At 36.6% G+C, this 20,185-nt stretch overlaps 1 protein-coding gene across 1 annotated transcript; it reads left to right on the top strand.

The window, feature by feature from the left end:
• Positions 1-345: 345 nt before the first annotated feature.
• LOC144438498 (polyunsaturated fatty acid 5-lipoxygenase-like) lies at positions 346-19,894 on the top strand. The gene is made up of 15 exons (XM_078127547.1): positions 346-1,130; positions 5,959-6,003; positions 8,643-8,768; positions 11,396-11,499; positions 11,986-12,115; positions 12,446-12,541; positions 13,152-13,248; positions 13,585-13,702; positions 14,023-14,115; positions 14,694-14,754; positions 15,464-15,569; positions 15,761-15,852; positions 16,014-16,187; positions 17,183-17,346; positions 18,252-19,894. The coding sequence occupies exons 1-15, from the start codon at positions 591-593 to the stop codon at positions 18,367-18,369; spliced, it is 2,064 nt and encodes a 687-aa protein (XP_077983673.1). The 5' UTR covers positions 346-590; the 3' UTR covers positions 18,370-19,894.
• The last annotated feature ends 291 nt before the right edge of the window (positions 19,895-20,185 follow it).

Raw genomic sequence — 20,185 nt, 5'->3', positions numbered from 1 at the left:
TGAAAGTAAGCCATTATATAGAATTAGAAAGACGAAATTATCATAAGTCACACTAAGTATGGCTTTTAGAGGTCTAGTTCGGAATGTGATTAAAATTTAGACGTGAACAGTTGCCTCACAAGGCTATATAATGTTCGTGTGCAGTTCTTGTGGTTCCACTGATAAGATAATACTAATGCGAGAACATAGGATTAATACTTTGGCCTTTAAAATGCACCTCCAATCGGATATACCATGTTTCTATGCACTTCGCAAGCACTGACAGACACAGACAAGCGGCGCGTATACATAACCACTTGCTTTGTCTGGACAATGCGAATTTTAATAATCCGGTCATAGGGTGACGACTTAACCCTGGTCCAATCTTCATCTCTCCAGCCGAGTTTGTTGATACTGCCCATCGCATCACAGCAACGAAAATGTAAGTGTGCGTCTGTTGCGTGCACAGCTATATATAGATTCACGTTATTATATCGCCAGACAATTGTGAACGGTGGGCTGGGCACTGTGTTTAGCTCAGTCTCTCCGGTGCGTCAAACCAATAACAAGCCGAAAAAAAATTGCATACTTGTAAGCGTTTCACCGCGGAAATGGGGATATCAGTATCTAAAAACAAATATCCGGACGTCATCGTGTACGTGAAAGCAGGCGACAACAGCGGACGGGGTGTCGAGGCGACGTACACGGAGATCAGCGATATTTTTGTGGTTCTGTATAACCAAAATGGCGTTCACTCTCGCAATGTCAAGCTTTGCTACCCGTATCTTTTCCAGCAACAAGATGGGCCTAGCCAAACCGTTACTCACAAGTTCTTCATTGCCGGATTAAGAGATTTTGGTCCTATCGAGAAAGTTGAGCTGTGGCGGAAACCGAGAAAACACAAAGCAAAACAAGGTGTATCCGACGGATGGTACGTGGAAAGGGTCGCAGTCGAGAGCATATACCAGAAGGACTGTGTTTCTATATTCCCCGTTCATCGCTGGATTTACAATGATATCAAGTACACATTACACCGTTATGGAGTCTCTCTTCCTCAGAACGACAACGAAAATGAAACAAGGGACAAAGAACTGGAGCTGAAGAGGGGTATGTATGAACTGGAACAGAAGATGAAAGGCATGCCACCCACTGTAAGTTCATTCCAAGTGTGTCAATTTCATTTTTTTTTAAACCTTGTCTATTTCAGAGTCGTAAGTGACAGCTTGTGTGGTAGGGAGTGCGCCGTTTTCTTTTATTTTCATTTCACAAAAGAACCAGCTAAATTCAGTTGCAATTAATACGCCTACCGTATTTGTCATATTCCGTCCATTGCGAGAATAGTAGGTATTCACGCCATATGTGTTGACCTGCAAGTTCACGACGGCGAGGTCAAACGGGTGAAAATATCAGTCTCACCGACAGGAGGTATATTTGATGTGGATATGTTGTACGCACAGGTCGCTTTCCCATGCTATGGTAATCTTGGTTAAAACCCAAGGTGATTGCCCGACCCCCTGTATATACCACAGAATACAAAGACCTGAACTGCGTAATGGCTATGTCTCTGAGAATAATAGAATGGAAATTAACTCAAATGAAAGTGTATTCTCAGTTCAGCTGTACTGATTGTTTAACGAGAATGAGATTGGACATTCCGTGATTTAAATAAGCTACATGATATTTTGATAACACGGGTTCATTAGTGTACATCTGTCTTTAATATGGAGAATATAAGTTATTGGTATTCCATCGCTGCACCACGTACCTAAAGAATACTTGTTTACACTTCTTTTTTTGCTAGGAGAGAAACAACTGACTTTTTTGTAATTCCCTCTAGGGTCTATGAGTGAATGCATTGAAATTGTACGTAATCACACTTCCCCGTTTATATCGCGAACATAGTCAAATCAACAAAAGTGTGGTAGTTGAAGATAAGACAAGTCTACCGCACACGCTATTATGTCTAATGTAATTTTGATATTACGGATGTTCTTCAGCCACTGCAAAAATGTACCAAACGGCATGGGACTAGATTTGTTGTAAAGCTCGAGAGAGTCTGCCTATATGCATGTGTTATCGCCTGGGCCAAGCCCGAGAATACTAGAAATAGTTTCCTTTCATAAGCCTTCGTGTACAGCCTATGTCCAATACACGGCGTACCCTGCAGGTAAACCGTTAACGATGTATTGGTGGATGACAATTGTGCGATTGTTTGTTTCTCGGTCTCAAGAACATTTTTGGACTGCCTTCAAAAGGTCGCGAACGTGTTTTGAGTGTTTGATAGGGTATGGAACACTTTCAATGGAACGCACTCCACAAAACGAAGCCCGCTTTGTCAAGAGTCCTGAGCTAAAGCGTATCTCGGGACCAATACCCCAGATTTAATATGCCCCTTGTAGTGCGCGCAGCAAAGCTACCGTACTTGACTACTGCCTTCTCAGTAACGGATATAGACATTCTTTGAATTCAGGAATGCTTTCTGACTAAAATTCATGATATTTATAACTGTTGGGGCCACACAAGCATAATAAAACTGACTGCTTTCGAATATTCAAAGAATGCGAAATTATGAGAGCCTTTAATATACATGTACTTGGTCTGTAAATAAGTTCATGTCTAATACAGTTATCCATGTTTTCTTCACGAGTTTCGTCAAGCGGAAAGTGATGCCTTCGAGACGCGAGTATGAATCGTAAAAAAAAAACGAACAGAATTTTAATTACGAGTAATGCAGACAACATGTGAACGACCGTGGATGTCAGACAGTCCCTATCGTTTCGTACAGCTGTATATAGAGAGAAGTGATCTGTCCGATTGGAAGATACAATTCGTATTTGGTAAGAATACTATAGAACGCGTAATATATGATGTAGTCAGATCCAATAAAGTCGAAATGAAATGAAATGAACAGAAATACTATCCTCGAAATGGTATGTGAACAGTGATCGCTATACTCCCATGCTGTTGAGACACCCGCTGCTTTGTAGTTGCGATGAACTCATTGAGTATATCCTCTGTCAGACGTCTGTGTATTAGAACGTACAGGTCAAACCTTCTCACTTTAATATGGTGTTGATAAAAACAGAAATCAAAACTGCACTATTTATATATATTCATTCATATCAGAGATGAGAATCGCTAGTATAATTATGTACAGTAAACATTGTTCATTGTTCACAATTTACACAACGCTCGCCCATTGTAGATTTTTTGTTGTGCATGACTAGGTCTTGAAAATTCATCTTAATATTGTATTATCCGTATAGTGTATATCAACACACACACACACACATAGATACACATACATACATACATACATACATACATACATACATACATACATACATACATACATACCTACCTACCTACCTACCTACCTACCTACCTACCTACCTACCTACCTACCTACCTACATACATACATACATACATACATACATACATACATACATACATACATACATACATACATACATACATACATACATACATACATACACACATATTCATATTCATATAAGTCTCACTGGCTATATATATATATATATATATATATATATATATATATATATATATATATATATATATATATATCTTGCTTGATACTATATTGAGCACTGAACACTGTTTACTCCAGCATAGACATTTTACATGTACTGAGTTCATTATGTATATATATATATATACATACATACATACATACATGCATATATATATATATATACATATATATATATATATATATATATATATATATATATATATATATATATATATATATATATATATAGACTTAGGTATACCTGAACGAAACGTCTTGGCAGGAAAGACTTTCCTAATTGTTATATATGTTCAAGTAAAACGGCGTAATATATATATGGATGGTCGCAATAAAGCTCAATCCATATAAGGTTCCCCCCAAAAATGTGACTAGCTTTCATCCTGTTAACAGATCACAGCAAATATAACACGTGACAATCAATCTCCCTTAATTATAAGACACTATGTGAACGTTAACAAGTAGGGCACGATTATTGACGTCATAGGTACATACTATGATGCTCTGTGCTGCTCACTCCTACTCGGTGTCCATAGAGACATTCCCGGCGTGCATATCGAACTCAGATACGAAAATAATATTGAAACGTTTGATGTATTTTAAAGGAAGGAATCAACACAAAGATAGATTGGTTAATTTTGACAATTGGCTCTATCAAGTTTGAGAGATATCAAAAGTTGCGAAGACGGTGTCTTTTTTTCTTGCATTATATACGAAATGGTTTAACCACTGAATGAAATATATATGTTCTTTTTGCCTATTTAAATCGTAAAAATGATATTTAAAAAAAAATAAAATAAGGATTGGAGATCAAAATGTCAGAACTTGTGTTATTACAAAATAATGGTCTGTTGAAACATTCCAATGTTTTGCTGGAAGTACGAAAGGAAAGGAAACTATGTCAACATCACGAGTGGCGGTTCCGTGCTGCGTCAAGGCGATAACACAAAATTTAATAAAGTCATGCTGGTAATTGGCACAGATTTGCTTTCTCCCGACGATCTCCATCTATACAAAATTATTAGCTCTCTTGTGACCCAAAGGTTATCACTGCCCATCAAGAAGTTTACACAAAAATGACTGTTTCTGACATTTTTTCCCTCAACTTCTCCCTTCTGACTGGCGCTTCCACTCATCATCGACTATCGGAAGAATCATAATATAAAAAATATGCCAATATACGTGCTAAGCCTGTGTATTTTGTGTTTAAGTTAATGTCACTATTTCTCGCGAGACTTCACACTTTTCGGGATTATATTTTATATTTTCTCGAATACGTAAAAAAAAAAGTTCAGGGTCCTGGGGTCTGCAGTGAAAAACTAGGTGGGGTCGGGTAACCGGAACCAAATAATTTTTTAGGCCTTAGTGAGATATTAAACTTATTACTTGTGCTAATAATTATAATTCTGCTACGGAAACATCGAGGAATTGTTGCAGTGTATACTTTTCAGAATGGACATCAATAAATGTATCGTTACAAAAGAGTCGAATGTAATAAACCATATTGCAAAGACAATGCTGTCATCTCAATTACACATATGGACAGTCAGTCGTATTGGACTAACATGGTGTGGACTACAGAACGCGGGCTAGAGACTACAAGGATACCCAGTCTAGTGGAGGTCTTCATTTTACAAAATATCCCAGTATTTTAAATACTCATTATTTTAGCCTTTGTACGGTATACATAGTCAGATCTAGTCATATATTGTGTAGAACTGTTGCAGACATTATGACAGTCTTTGTAAATTGTAGTGCCGTATTATGTAGTCGATTTATTTATAGTTATTATCGCAGACCTTGCGGCAAAATAAAGCCAGCATATAATACTGTGTCATATATTTACTCACGGTTATGAACCGATGCGCGATGAAAACGACGGCGCACATTTGACTAATGCAACACGTTCAGCAAAGATGTCATATGATACTCAGAATACAATATCTGTGGTTTGACCTTTGACCTGAAATCGACATCCCCTGTGACCTCAAGCATACAGTGTATTAAATTACTACTTTCATATTTACGTTGTCAGTGCTTCGTAGTATTTGCATATTTTGAACGATGAGGCGGAGTAGCAGAGGGTAACATTTCATTGTGTTGTCGTCATTCGCAACAGGTGGCATTAAATTTACACAAGGAAGGACAGCCGAGACTTTTTTTTTTTGGAAAAAGAAGGTCATCCGTAATTTCGTGTTATTTATACATCATGTTTTATTTATTTGCTGTATGAGTCAGAACTCTTATCTCTTATTGTAGGCATATAAAGTTCACTTCTCGAATTTCAATGAGTAATGCTGACGGATTAAAAATAAACTCAATATCAGGAACGCATTGCTTGTTGTAACATTGTTGTTGGAAATCTACATGTTGTACACATCTTATATGTTGCATTTCATTTTTTGTGTGTGTGCATTTCAGGTGAAATCGATGCCCGCTGACGAACAGTTTTCGCTTGCCGACAAGGTAATGTATAAATAAAATAGAACAGTACATGTATATAATTTTTATGTAAATTTGGAATTATGCAAATTATTGAGTTATTAGAAAATAAATGATGCAATAATTACTGACTTAAAACAAATGATGAAACCATATCTACACGCTTCGTAAATAATGAGAGCTGTGTGTGCATGTTAAAAGTCTAGAACATGCCTTTTAGCCATGTGTCAACGTGGTTCACTACAATCAGGGACACAATATGAAATGTCAAAAATGTGTGTTCTAAATATATGTTATAGATGCTAGCCTGGGACGACCTTTGACCTTTAAAATGATGTGCTGGAGAAAAATAACAGATACAACAAAGGGTTGCTCATTGAATTAACGAGGCGGGCATTGCGCTTTTGGATGCAAAACTTTGCAGTTTCATGGTATACTGGGGAGGGGAGTGGTGCGATGAAATAGAAAAAGTTAATATGAAATGGACGTTCGTTCTGATCTTTACACCACATATCACTTTGCGATATTGCTGCGACGTTTCAAATACAGCAGTGCATAGGGTCAAAATCAATGACCCAATGATAAATGACCGACATAGTGAATGAACCAATTATCAAAACGAATAAGTGAATTAAGTATTGACTATCGGTAATCGATGACGATATATTCAGGTCAGTGGAGGAACTAATCAATGAATTAACATACCATTCAGAGAAGTATACTCAGAATTTTCGGAAGAAATGATTGAGTAATATAATAAATAGATGGATAGTGAACGGATAGTAGTTAGGTATTAATTAATGTGTTTATGTCAAAGGCAATAGCTCAGTGAATGGTATTATCAATCGCTTCATCGCACCAATTCATTTATATAATAAACAAAAGAAATTTCTTTAAATTAAGGTAAGCAAACAAGTGACGTCATGTCTACCGTAGATGGAGTAACAATTAATATTTTAGTTAATATAAATCACGTGGTATGAAATAGATTATTAGTAGAATACTGAAATAAAATAGAGTTGAAACGTGACTTTTGTGGGTTTATGATGCAAATGGAACGCCATAAAAACATGTTTATTTTACGATCGATTGTCGTTAGCATGGTAGTCTGTTCGTGCAAATTCGTGTTTACTCTAACGATTTTATGATCATATCACCGGTAAAGTCATTTAGTGTCAGGGTGTGTACAATGGCTAAATTGAGACAAACTGTCAGAAAAGTGATACTGTGACTCTATACGATATATCATTGTGGTGGTTAACTAAAACTAGAAACGTTATAACAGTGATAAGAATGGGCAGGTACGAATTATACTAGTCGTGATGCTGTACGTTTGTTCTGAATGAGTGGTGAGATCCTTCAGATTCAAAACAATCGGATGGCATCTAGATTAGAAATACACTGATAAATCGAATGCATTCACAGACAAAGATACACATACTACTATTACTAGTTTCACGTGAATAGTTCATTAATAGCATTGTTTCATGTATTGTATATGGAATTGGACGCAATTTGTCACGGATTGAATAGAATGCAATATAATAGATTACGTGGAGATTGAAATTTGCGAACGTAAACTAATAATAAATTAAGTATTTTTGTCTGAAATTTTGCCCGCGGACTTAAAATAGGGCCCCTACAGCGCCCTCCCTTGTCATGTTGATTGAAAGTTGCCTGTCTTATCTATAATTGGCATTGCCTAACATGTAACTGTATACCCCCATTAAAATCACCCAAGGCTAGTCGAGGGCAACGTACGTATAAGCGTAATACGTAGACTGCAGCTGGATATGCAGATATCATATATTTCAATGCAGTGAACGTGCTTTCTTTTTTTAAATGCTTGTTTAGTTTGCTGACACAATTGTCGGAAATTACTGACTTTTTATCAACGCATTTTAATCATATGAGCGAAATATGATATGATGTAATTTATAGTAATAACACCAACATATAAAGGTAATAATTATTTTTTTCTACCATAACGGCACAGGCGCGGCTGCCAATGAAGTTGCACTGAACAAAGACAATAGATAAAGTGACGTCACAATTATAGTATATAATACTCATTGTTATCATAATATTAGACTGTTGAACCAAATTTAGATTCTTCTCACACAGTGTCGAGATAAAAATATACAAATAATACATACATTAAAAATACTGAGAAAGAAAGATACAAACCAATGAAACGAACACAAAAGGCTATAAAATGGCAAACGCCAGAAGAAACAATAAGACGACTACAAAAATAAGTCATTTACTTTTAAAAGACTAAAGAGTGGTGCAGGATTTGACATCAACACTTACATGTAAATCATTCCATTGTATCTAAAACCGAGTCTTCTTAAAAATCTATGTTTTGTGTTTTTGGTATGTAACTAATAAACTGTTTGCTTGCCTGTTCGTATCACGACAGATAATTAAATATAATTAGTCTTAACCTATTTGCATTCTTTTTCAGAAATCTGTCGATTTCTCATTTTTAAGCCCGTTCCTGAAATTTTATTATTAGATAAAAACGGAACAAAGAAATAGGCAACGAGTTATCGGTTTTGCTTAACTATTTTGATGTACAAATTATCTGATAATAACCAATCGTATAGTAATAAATTCGTTGAAATGACCCCGTCCAAGTTCAAGGTCGATTTTCGTTTCAGTGGGATATTGGGAAAAGAAAACAAGCATTGATCGAGGCCAATGAACTCCAAAATGTCGGCTGCCTGGAGTGGAATTCTTTGGAGGAAATTCAGAGCCTATATCGTGGCGATTTCTTTATACCAAGGGTAAGTTTGGTATGCTGTGTTATATTTTTAAATAACCTTGCTATTCCCAGGTTATGTTTCATGGCAAGTTTGCACTGACAATCTCCTAACGATTGTAGCTACATAGGTTACCCTGAAACTAGATGTCTTCTGACGTGACGTAAGATAGATAGATAGATAGATAGATAGATAGATAGATAGATAGATAGATAGATAGATAGATAGATAGATAGATAGATAGATAGATTGATTGATTGATTGATTGATTGATTGATTGATTGATTGATTGATTGATTGATTGATAAATAAATAGATTGATACATACATACATACATACATACATACATACATACATACATACATACATACATACATACATACATACATACATACATACATACACACACACACACACACACACACACACACACACACACAAGAACAAAGGAATACTGTGAAGTTCTACAGCTCTCTTTTCTGAGGCTAATTCACGGTCCCTTTGAGGATTTGTAAGTTAGACTCGACCCATATGTTAGCAGGAAGTGTGTAAATATTGTAACGACACAAACTATAATACACATGCAAATTGAATCTCTAGAGCCACTTCATGATCATCCATGTGTAAATTTAATGGATGTTTGAAAGACACTCTGGCGATGTTAATACCACTATGACCTTTTTACCTTAGAAGGGGATTTTATATGATATCAATTCAAATCCGCTAGAGCTCTTACTCATATTGACAAACTGCAAAGGTAAAACTGACAAATACAAAGATAGACGTGAATAGAATAGAAATTATATCACATGTATGCATGTATGTATGCATGTATGTATGTATGTATGCATGTATGTATGTATGCATGTATGCATGTATGTATGTATGTATGTATGTATGTATGTATGTATGTATGTATGTATGTATGTATGTATGTATGTATGTATGTATGTATGTATACTATGTCTGTCTGTCTGTCTGTCTGTCTGTCTGTCTGTGTGTGTGTATGTATGTATGTATGTATGTATGTATGTATGTATGTATGTATGTATGTATGTATGTATGTATGTATGTATGTATGTATGTATGTATGTATGTATGTATGTATGTATGTATGTATGTATGTATGTATGCATGCATGCATATATGTGCATGATGTGTAGGGGTCATGATCTTAATAATGATGTAATGTGTACCTGCAATGATTCATTGATGTAGACTTAATGTGAGCCATTGAACAGAAAGCAAGAAAAGTCTCCTTAAAGTTTAACTACGTAATATTAAATGTTATGACTGGGACGTTTTCTATTCGATACAACACACGGATTGTTTTATGAGATTTTGCCACCGAGATAAAAATAAGTATAATATTATCTGTATAAATCGAATGACCCTATAGCCCCATAAATCTGCAGGCTGTTCAATCACGGTGCGGTAAACAAAGTATTAATTTCTAAGTATAAGAAAAGACACATTTGCTTGCACGTACCTTCTAGGCCTGTAAAGATAGTTTACAGGGTAAAGGGTGATCGGTAGGCCTGGGTATGATATCAATACTGTATCAGAAAAGAATTAACAAGTCACGTCAGTGGGAGATCATTTATCTCCAGCTAAAGCCGCGCTAGCTGTAACTTGAATTTAAAAAACATTTCAGCAAACAAACCGTATGTTAAATGGAAATTTTAAAGTACCAATAATGAGACGTTGTAAATGTTAACTGTAATTCAATTTCATCCATAATTAGTACAGTACAAACAGATTGAAATTGTAATCGCCGTTGAGGGCGCTGTTTTAGGGTACAGACCTAAAATCAATTTGACTTGATTTATTGTACATATTATGTGTACAGTTACATACAGTTACCAACAGTAAGTCAACAAACAATTTGCCAAAAATTACAGCTAGTGCAGCTTTAAAGTGATAGTTGACCTTACCCCCCCCCCCCTACTTCTCAGACAGGCAGAGAAAGGAGGGGGGAGGGTTTATATTTCACTATTATCTGATAGATTTAAAAACCAAGTGGAAAAGTTATTAATGTTATTTATGTAGTTATGTTTATACTAGCATTAGTGCTTATACAGCCAGTTTCAAGTTACCGTTCACTGGCTCTGTATGATGCAACCACACAGAAACCAGTAAGAAACTACCCATGCTACACATTATGATAGCAAACTTTAATGAATAGTGTTTCTTGTTCTCTATGAAAATATAATGAACTAAAAGTGCCGCCATGCAGATATCAAATGCGCACGTCGTCAAAATATTGGTGTCTACATGTCTGCGTCTAGTTACAGTACATTTAAATGTAATAATAGACAAAATGTAGCAAGATATTGTTTCTTATTGGTTTCTGCGTGGTCGTGGCAAACATAGTCGGTGAATGTTAACTTGAAACGAGCTGTAATAGGTTGCTTCATTTCACGTGTGTTGCAGTTGTACATATGATGATAACATTTGATATGTTTTTAAAATATCGTACATCAAAATCATGTAAGTCGATATTAAATTAATATAACCAGTACAATGTACACAAAGTATCATTGATTTCAAATTATGACAATTTATCTTGTGTTAATTAATTTCTTTCAAGCTTTCATTCATTTGTATTTTATTTTTCTCTCGTTGCCATCGTTACTTGTACAATATTCAGTGTCTTCAAGAAAGGGATTGGCAAAGTGACAGAGCTTTTGGAGAACAGCGTCTGTCCGGATGTTGTCCGATGTTGATTCGGCTCTGCACAAGGATACCCGAAAGGTAAATTTTTCATTGAATTTGCTGAGCGTTAGTTGACCCCAGTTGACCTTTTGGGTTGACCAACGACCGTATTTGGATTGACGTAAGACTTTTAGGATTACAAAAAGGGTCTCACGATTTCTACATAACCTACACGGCGTGGGAAAAGTTCTGATTTGGTCATGATGTCTCTCATACCATGACCACTCTTAAGAGATCTTATAGACCAGTGAAATTAATATTTGCAAGATTTGCAGTGAGTGTGAGTGATCGGGGGGCTCATGATTCCATAAGTCACATAGTGCGCGATCTCTCATTCGGAAAATTTACTAATATTACTTCCGGAAATAAAAATCACTTTACTCTTCTGCGAAATTGCGTCGATTCTCGTTTTGTATCAATTATATTACATTAACTTTACATTCTGTGTGGCATTCAGAACGAATCAGCCAGAATAGTAAATCATGTGTCATGTATTTCACCTACCGACATACTTTGTTCCCCCAGAATGGCCGTCAGTGATCGCATGGTGGAGCCCTTTCTGGAAGGCTTATCTCTTGATGGCGCCATAGAGCTGAGACGAATATTTATTATCGACCTGGAAATACTACAAGATTTGCCGTGTGAGAAAGGACTGGTAAGTTTATATGGAGTGTGAATCACCATCCATCAGCAGAGCAGAGCAGAGCAGCAGCCCTGTCTGCCTGCCTAGGCGCCTACCGACTTTCTGTCTGTCTGTCTGTCTGTCTGTCTGTCTGTCTGTCTGTCTGTCTGTCTGTCTGTCTGTCTGTCTGTCTGTCTGTCTCTGTATGTCTGTGTCTGTGTCTGTGTCTGTGTCTGTGTCTGTGTCTGTGTCTGTGTCTGTCTCTCTGTCTATACATTACCTATCTTGGCATATTAAAACATGTTGAATGTAAATAAAATGTAAAAGAATATATTCAGACATTAATTTTTTTGTTTATTACAGGTGGCTGCCCCAATTGCCTTATTCTTCCTGTCAAATAACAACAGTCTCAGGCCAATAGCGATACAGTTATTCCAAAGCAAGAACAAGGACAACCCTGTAAGTGAAATCTTAGAAACAGCATGCGCTCGCGCACACTCGTAAGCACACACACGCGCGCACACATGTACGCACGCGCATGGACAAGCACAAACAAACACACATAACTGTCTACCTTTGGGATATTTAATGCATATTTTGTAGCTAGTCGTCCACAGAAGTTTATGCGACAGTATTATGAATTGTTGCAATGGTGCAATGAACTTTGAGTATACTAGACTCGGAACAAATGACCTAATAGTAAAACATCACATTCACACGGAACTAGTATAATGGTCAGATTTACAATACTTTTCAAAGATAACGTTAGTGGCTAACATGTTACTATAATCTGAAATCCATTTAATTCCTACTCCGAATCTGTTTGATAGATTCGATATTTGGGCCAAGGAGTTATCCAATGTCAAAGAGGCCATATAAAACCTATCATAGTTTTCGTGTTTTATTTTCTAAACTAATTTTCTTTTTTTCATCGTGTAGTATCACGCTGATAAACCCTTGAAAATGTATTTATGTATCATTTTATTAAACATGTAGATGTCACAATTGGAACTGCCCATAAGTTCTCTCTTTGAATATTTCATTTTCAATCACTGCGTTCTGTTTTCAGGTATTTGTGCCTTCTGACCCACCCTATACGTGGCTTATGGCGAAAATGTGGTACAACCACGCCGAAGCTGCCTACCACCAAGCTTGGACTCATTTAGGTAAATAGTAAACTGTGCTACTGTTCTGTACAAGTTTAAAGGGGTACGACACTCGGGGAAATAAAGGCATTTTCATAAATTTTGGGTTCTGGAGATTCATTGCATGATTTTACATCGCCTACATTTAATACGCGCGAATTCAGAGAAACACCAAGTTGAACTTATACTTCATTTCCTGGAGTGATGTTCCCTTAATAACCTATGGTGTTTGAGGACCACGGTTGTGCGGGTTGAATATATACATCGTGCATTTCACTTTCAAAATGATTTCGAAATGTATCATGTATCATTCTGATGTTTAAGTCTTATTCACACTTTCAATCGATCGATTTTCAGGGTTGTCTCATTTTGTCCTGGAATCCATCGCCGTGACGACACATCGGAATCTCTCATCATCACATCCCATCTTTAAAATTCTAGGGCCACACTTTGTTCATATCATGGCTGTCAACAAGTAAGTGGTTAGAAATCATGAGATGTCGTTTTATGACTGTTTTCTTTTACGTGTCTTCCATGGAAGATATAACTTATCAACGTTGTGCGATGTTTGTACATCCCTTCTGTAGGTACCGCGCCGGTGCCTCACAGTCATCGACATAGCAAGGCTTGCGACTATTTTCAAATGAAAGTGGTGGTGTTGAAATACTGAAAATTGTGTTCTTATAACACGGAGAAAATTGAAACCTGGATTTTTCTGAGGACAAATTCCAGTCTGTGTCAACAGAATGACTCCCTTTTGAATTTTTTTGAATTTTATTTATTTTTTGTTTACAGTGGAGCACTTTCACAGCTTCTTTCACCTGGTGGCTGGATGGACACTTGTACCAATATTGGTATCAAGGGAATGTATGAAATTATCAGAAGGAGGTAAGAATTTAACCTTAGCTTCTAAGCTGGCCTTTAGGTGTCTTCATCAGACGGCTTCTTGATCGTTAAAATAACTTGGAGCTACTAGGGCCAGTGATATGTTCTGTTACGCCACAGGGACACTTTTAGTAGTTTCTTAGATTGTTATTTTCCTCAGGAAAATATCACACGAATCCTGCTACTACAAATGTATCATACACGCTATAGTATATTATTTAGATACAGGTAGGGAAAATGTAGTCAAGTCACAACGTGCTTATAATTTGAGACTGTAGACAAAACAAACAGAAGAAATACTGCGTGTCCCTATTACACTCTATCTGTTCTCGGTGTTAGTTGTCTTAGTTCTATACACATTTATATAAATAAAGAGTGACACTATGAAGATAAATGAAGTGTGTGAAACAACGGTACGATACGCTTAACAGAGCTGTAAGCTGTTACAGAGGAAACGAATATACCCTGTGACCAAACACACCAACAAACGTTACAGTACAGTGCATTATTCATCGTTGGTGGCGCTCATCTTAACCTAAAACAGTAATGAGCGAGTTTTATTCATTTTTCCAAAAACAAAGGTTTGAACATTGGAATCTGAACGTACAGGGAAATGTACAAAGAGACTTGCAAGACAGAGAGGTACGTGACGATATGATCATACGCATATATAGGGGAGTTTTGGTCATCCGCTCTGCCGGATTTAGATCAAAACTTTGGAATGAATTAATTAATTAATGCAATGCTGTCATACAAACTCACTGTGGTGGTAGTAGTGGAAAGAACTAATTTTTTTAAAATTATCGATGTGGTGGCAGCGGTGGGATCGAGTCCTTACAATTGATTCCGGGACCTGTGTCCCTTTTCTCACATCAGACAGCATTTTAACCCTTGTTTTTGAAATATTTTAACGGGGGGGGGGGTGTCATGTTTTAGAGAAAGGAAATTGGGAGAGGGACACTCTTTAGAAAATGGAATTGGGAAATGTCCACATTTTATGCAACAGACATAGTTTGATTCCTCATGGTGTTACTGAAGGCTACCTAAATGCAGATTCCTTTAATTGGGTTTGAATACATGAATTTACAGAAGTGATATTGCCATAAAGTACGCTAGTGCTTAGTCTGTAATGTACGCCTTGACGGGGCGCCCTTACACATCGGTCGACAACCCCTGACCCTCCCACGTCTGTGAGACGTCTAGTGAGAGGAGGCCGATGAGGGCGGAACGACACGACGTATCTTAGTCTAGCTAGTGCTATGGTCAAAATATATTAACTACCAATATGAAAAGGAGCTAAAATATAAAAAACTGTCTTTCCGCTCACTGTGTATAATCCATCCTCTTCCAGGTCCTGGACGTCAATCTTATTCCACACTACGCGTATCGCACAGATGCATTAACTCTAGATGGCGCTATTCGAAGATACGTGAGAACCGTTCTGTCCGGCCACTACAGTAAGTTTCTGGATATACTCATGCTTCAGGCAGACAAAATACTTTTAAACATTAAAAAAAAGTACGGGTGCTATCATGAAAGTATGGATGCTCTCCGGCCAAATCGTTTACAACTTTTTGTTGGCGAGGAAAAAGTGTGATTTCAAAATAAACAACCGTATAGATTGTCTTCGATTTTTATTTTTACCCAGGAAACATGGAGGATATTGAAGAAGACCCTGAACTCCAAAAATGGAGGGAAGAGTTGGTTGCAAGTCCCGACAAAGGTGGTTCTGGAATAAAAGTAAGAACTATATGTGAATACTAGTTAGAATGAACATTATGTTATTTCACCAAATTGCTCTTTTGGAAACGAATGATGAATTTATAATTATTATGTTTTGTCTTTCTTATTGATATAACTTATACAGACTAGTAAATACCATAATGATAATATCTTTGTAGGGTGTACCAGGATACGACAGGTTTGGGACACTTGACGAACTTGTGAATACAGTGTCAGCCATACTGTTCACATGTAGTGTACACCATGCAGCCGTCACAAATTCCCAATACGACGAGTATGGATTTCCTCCAAACTACCCGACATTCCTCAAAGGTTCACCACCCAGAAAGAAGGTAAAATGTTGTGAAACTGGTGTTTATTGATGACGTTTTCTAGTCCTTCCAATTGTTTTCCCTCCTTTAATTAACGTCCCTCATCATGCCCCCGAGTCCTCTCATCCTTCGGTTTTTGTTCGGCAACCTTCGGATCACAGACACAAGATCTTATTTCCAGACTGTTTGCTAGTCTTTTAATAAGAATAGAATAAACTAGAAATATCTTTATTGTTCATAGTGTAAACCTGGAAAAACCTCTGGTCTGTGCTAGCTCCGAAGGTTGCCGAACACAGACCGAAGGATGAGAGCACTCGGAACGCATATGAGAGTAATGTATGTAAAGTATCGGTTGCTTTATCAAAAGAAAACTCGACGGTCTAGCCGATAGACAAACTGTTTACGACCCAATTTCACCACCTTTTTTACATCCAGTCAGTATCCAAAGTAAACGTTATTTTCCACCGGTAATCTGTGATCACCTCTTCGTGTAGTATGACATTAAATAACAGATAGTATGGGTATATTGGATCAACGAATTTCCCTGACATCAAATGTTCTTAAAATCATTCCGAATTTTACCATGTTAAAGCCTTTCTTTTGTTTTCATAGATTTAACCATAGTCTAGACCCTCCACCAACGTTACGTTGGTGGTGGTGGATATATGATTTAACACATTATCAGACTTGGATTCTAAAATGGCCTAATTTTAATACCATTTTGACCTCTATTTCAAAGCTTTGTACATTGACCCCTATTTTTTTTCTTGTTTTTAACTAAGGGTGTTTTTTTTTTTATAAAACAAATTAAAGTAACAGCGAAAGTTTTAGTCTCGGTTACCCAGACTCTCGACGTTGAGGGCATCACCCTCAGCTTTTGCCCTCTTCTCACTTGGGGTTATGCCCTCAACGGCGAAAGTCTGGGTAATCAAAACTACGAAAGTTTAAGCTTGTTATTTCGAAGGTGTATATTATGTTAGCCTCTACATTTCATGTCACTCCTTATGTATACCTAGGCATCACTGAAAGTTGGCGATATCGTCAAATGTTTACCAACTAAAGACACAACCGTTGATGTGTTGGCAGTTTCCAAGATTTTTAGTACTCACCATGGAAACCATCTTTCAGAGTATGAAGTCCAGTACCTGTACGATCCCATAGGATTATCTGCCCTCAGACAGTAAGTATATCAAGATATATATTTTATTTTTGTTGAGAATATTTTTTTTGTTCAAATGTAACCTTATTTTTATATGGTGTGATTTGTGTAGCGTTAATTGACGTTTGGTGAGTTTCAAACTAAGGAAGTACATTCTGAATGGCAGACTAAGTCACCGGGTCCCGGATGTAAAAGGTTTATTTTCATTTTTAATGTCCGCTTTTTTGTAGATTTTAATTTGAAATTGTCATAACTACACATAAAAATAGCAATTTAATAAAATCACGTTCCTACGATGAAAATCGGTTGAATAGAAACAAATCGTTGTCTGGCTTGACAAAAATGTTACAAACATTGCTGCATTTTATCGTTTGGCTCAACAAAAATCTTACTAATAACAGTGTTACATCGTCTGGCTAAACAAAAGTTACTATTTTTGCTACATTTGATCATCTGTCTCGACAAAAATCTTAACTAACATTTAATTGCTACATTTTATCGTCTGCAAATCTTTACTGATTCTTTTCATTCTCGGGGGTGCGAAAATCTTACCAACATTGCTTCATTTTATTTGTACGAGCTACTATGTATAATTAGTAAAATATCATCAAGCCAGATGATAAAATGTAGCAATGCTAGTAGATTTTTTTGGCAAGTAAGACTGCGATTTGTCCCTACTCAACTGACTTCCTAGTCTGAAAGATAAAGCTTATATAGTATTCTGCTAAACAAAACGAAATGAAACGAAACGAAACGAAACGAAACGAAACGAAACGATAGGACATTCGTGCCATGCTACCAGCCTCCACTCACTGGTTTAGAAGCCTGATTGTGCTGACCAACACAATGTTACGTACATATCTTAATCTACTGACTTCCGCTATGACATATATTTAACAATCTGCTATGTTGTTTTTTAATTTCAGATTCCGCAACGAGCTGAGAGAAATCTCAAAAACCATTAACGAGAGAAACAAAAAAATTCAACATCTCTACTACGAATACCTGCATCCCGCAGTTGTACCCAATTCAACCTGCATTTGAGCTGCTGCCAACAAAAATCAAAATGTAAATTTAGTGATGCTGATAGAAATAATCGGTTTGGTGCCCTCATTCAGGTACTACCCTCTTGATACCTACAAGTTACCCACCTTATCAGACAGGACAGGGTAGTGCCTGCATTATAACCTGGATTATACAGTCATGTCTAGATGGCGCTTTAACATTACTGAAATAGCAATAATTTCCATTCTCTAATTTTGAATACATCATTGCATTATTTATGATAGCATATTTTCTAAGTTCGAAAACAGTCACCATTAACAGTGTAGTAATCTATACCTGATTATAGCCGTCTTTGACAGCATACGTCAAGACACCATATTATTGGTAAAGGGGCAATACCATTCAAACATAACTAATAATACTACAGTTATAATACAAATATAATAGTCCATTCATACGTTGCGTAGATTTGCGTTTATATTTATTATAGTTCACTTGCATTTTGACATTTGATGTTTTTTGATTATTGTTAGCACTTAGTTCAATTTTAGATTAATGGATTTCATCTCCGTTCGACACGAAGACTAGATATGCTACGGGATAGCATACATCGTATCATTTCTTCGCATATTAATCCGTTCCACCTATTCCTAAGAGTATAAGTTCGTTTCAAGTTTTACCAGTACCATCGAAGCAGTGGAAAATATTGCTGTTGATAGTTGCATGCCCATCAGAAAAGGCAACTTGAAGTTAAATAGTTTTCAAGGCGCAACAAAGTGTTGGTCGTCTTTGCAGTTCCCAAAAAAAAGTGTACACCTTCATTTAGATTGTATAGGACTTAAATAGTAAATTGAAAGAGTACCTTTTATAGCGACAAGAAACTATGTATAATACCATGGCTGCATATCATACAGAACGCCAAAGAGAACACAGAAGAGAAAATGTTGACGCGTGCGCATGCTTTATCTTGCCACATGTGACAGACGTCATTCAATAATGACGTCACGAATGAATGGCGTCATGTCACGTCATTTCAAAGCAACTGTTTGTTTTCGTTTTCTTGTTCTTGTATTTTTTTTATTCGTTATAAATTCAAGCCTGTGTTTCATCCGGAAATACAACAAATTTTAACCAGTAAGTAGAACAAATTATGTGTATACTAAGTTTTTCATGCATATGAGAATTTCAGAATTCATCATTTTCAATTTCGTACAAAAGGTTTTAGTAGGTAAGCATATGTACGTGGCCAATACCACAACGAGGCTGCTTTAGGTATGATAGCGGCAATCAAAATGGCTGACATTTTTTGAGAATTTTTGCTAAGAATTGCAGAAATAATTTAGTAAGTTACATTGAGAGACAATGGATTGTTTATCCAACAGACATGCATTATTATCAACATCCGACAAAAATTGTGTCAGTGATTTTAAAGGAAACTAATAACCATGGCTATAGAAGAATTTTGTATTTTTGATGTATAGTTGTATCTTTGCTGTAATGGTTTCTTAAATATCGTGCTGTGCAGATTTTGTAGGGATTATGACGGTAATAAAACAGATGTCAAAGGTCAACTTTGTTTTAATTGCGTGTTTTCCTAACCTGTTCCTTTAAATTTGTTGATCTGTACAGTCCTGTGGATGATGATAATAATAATTTTGTTTTTTATATATGTGCTCAAAGCGCTTTACAATTATTACCCCTGGCATGGATCTATAGTGGCATAACAGCCCTTTATACTTCCTCAACTCCCTGGGGAGCATACAGTCCATTGCGGCCTTTATAAGCGTATATGATTTAAGCATTCATATTGCAACCTCTTGTCCTACCAGGTCCCAATTATACAGCTGGGTTGACT

Source organism: Glandiceps talaboti, chromosome 8 (genome assembly GCF_964340395.1).
Source record: "Glandiceps talaboti chromosome 8, keGlaTala1.1, whole genome shotgun sequence".
NCBI classification, from domain to species: Eukaryota; Metazoa; Hemichordata; class Enteropneusta; family Spengelidae; genus Glandiceps; species Glandiceps talaboti.
The sequence above is the reverse complement of the archived record's forward strand: the minus strand, read 5'-3'. Positions and strand labels throughout refer to the sequence as shown.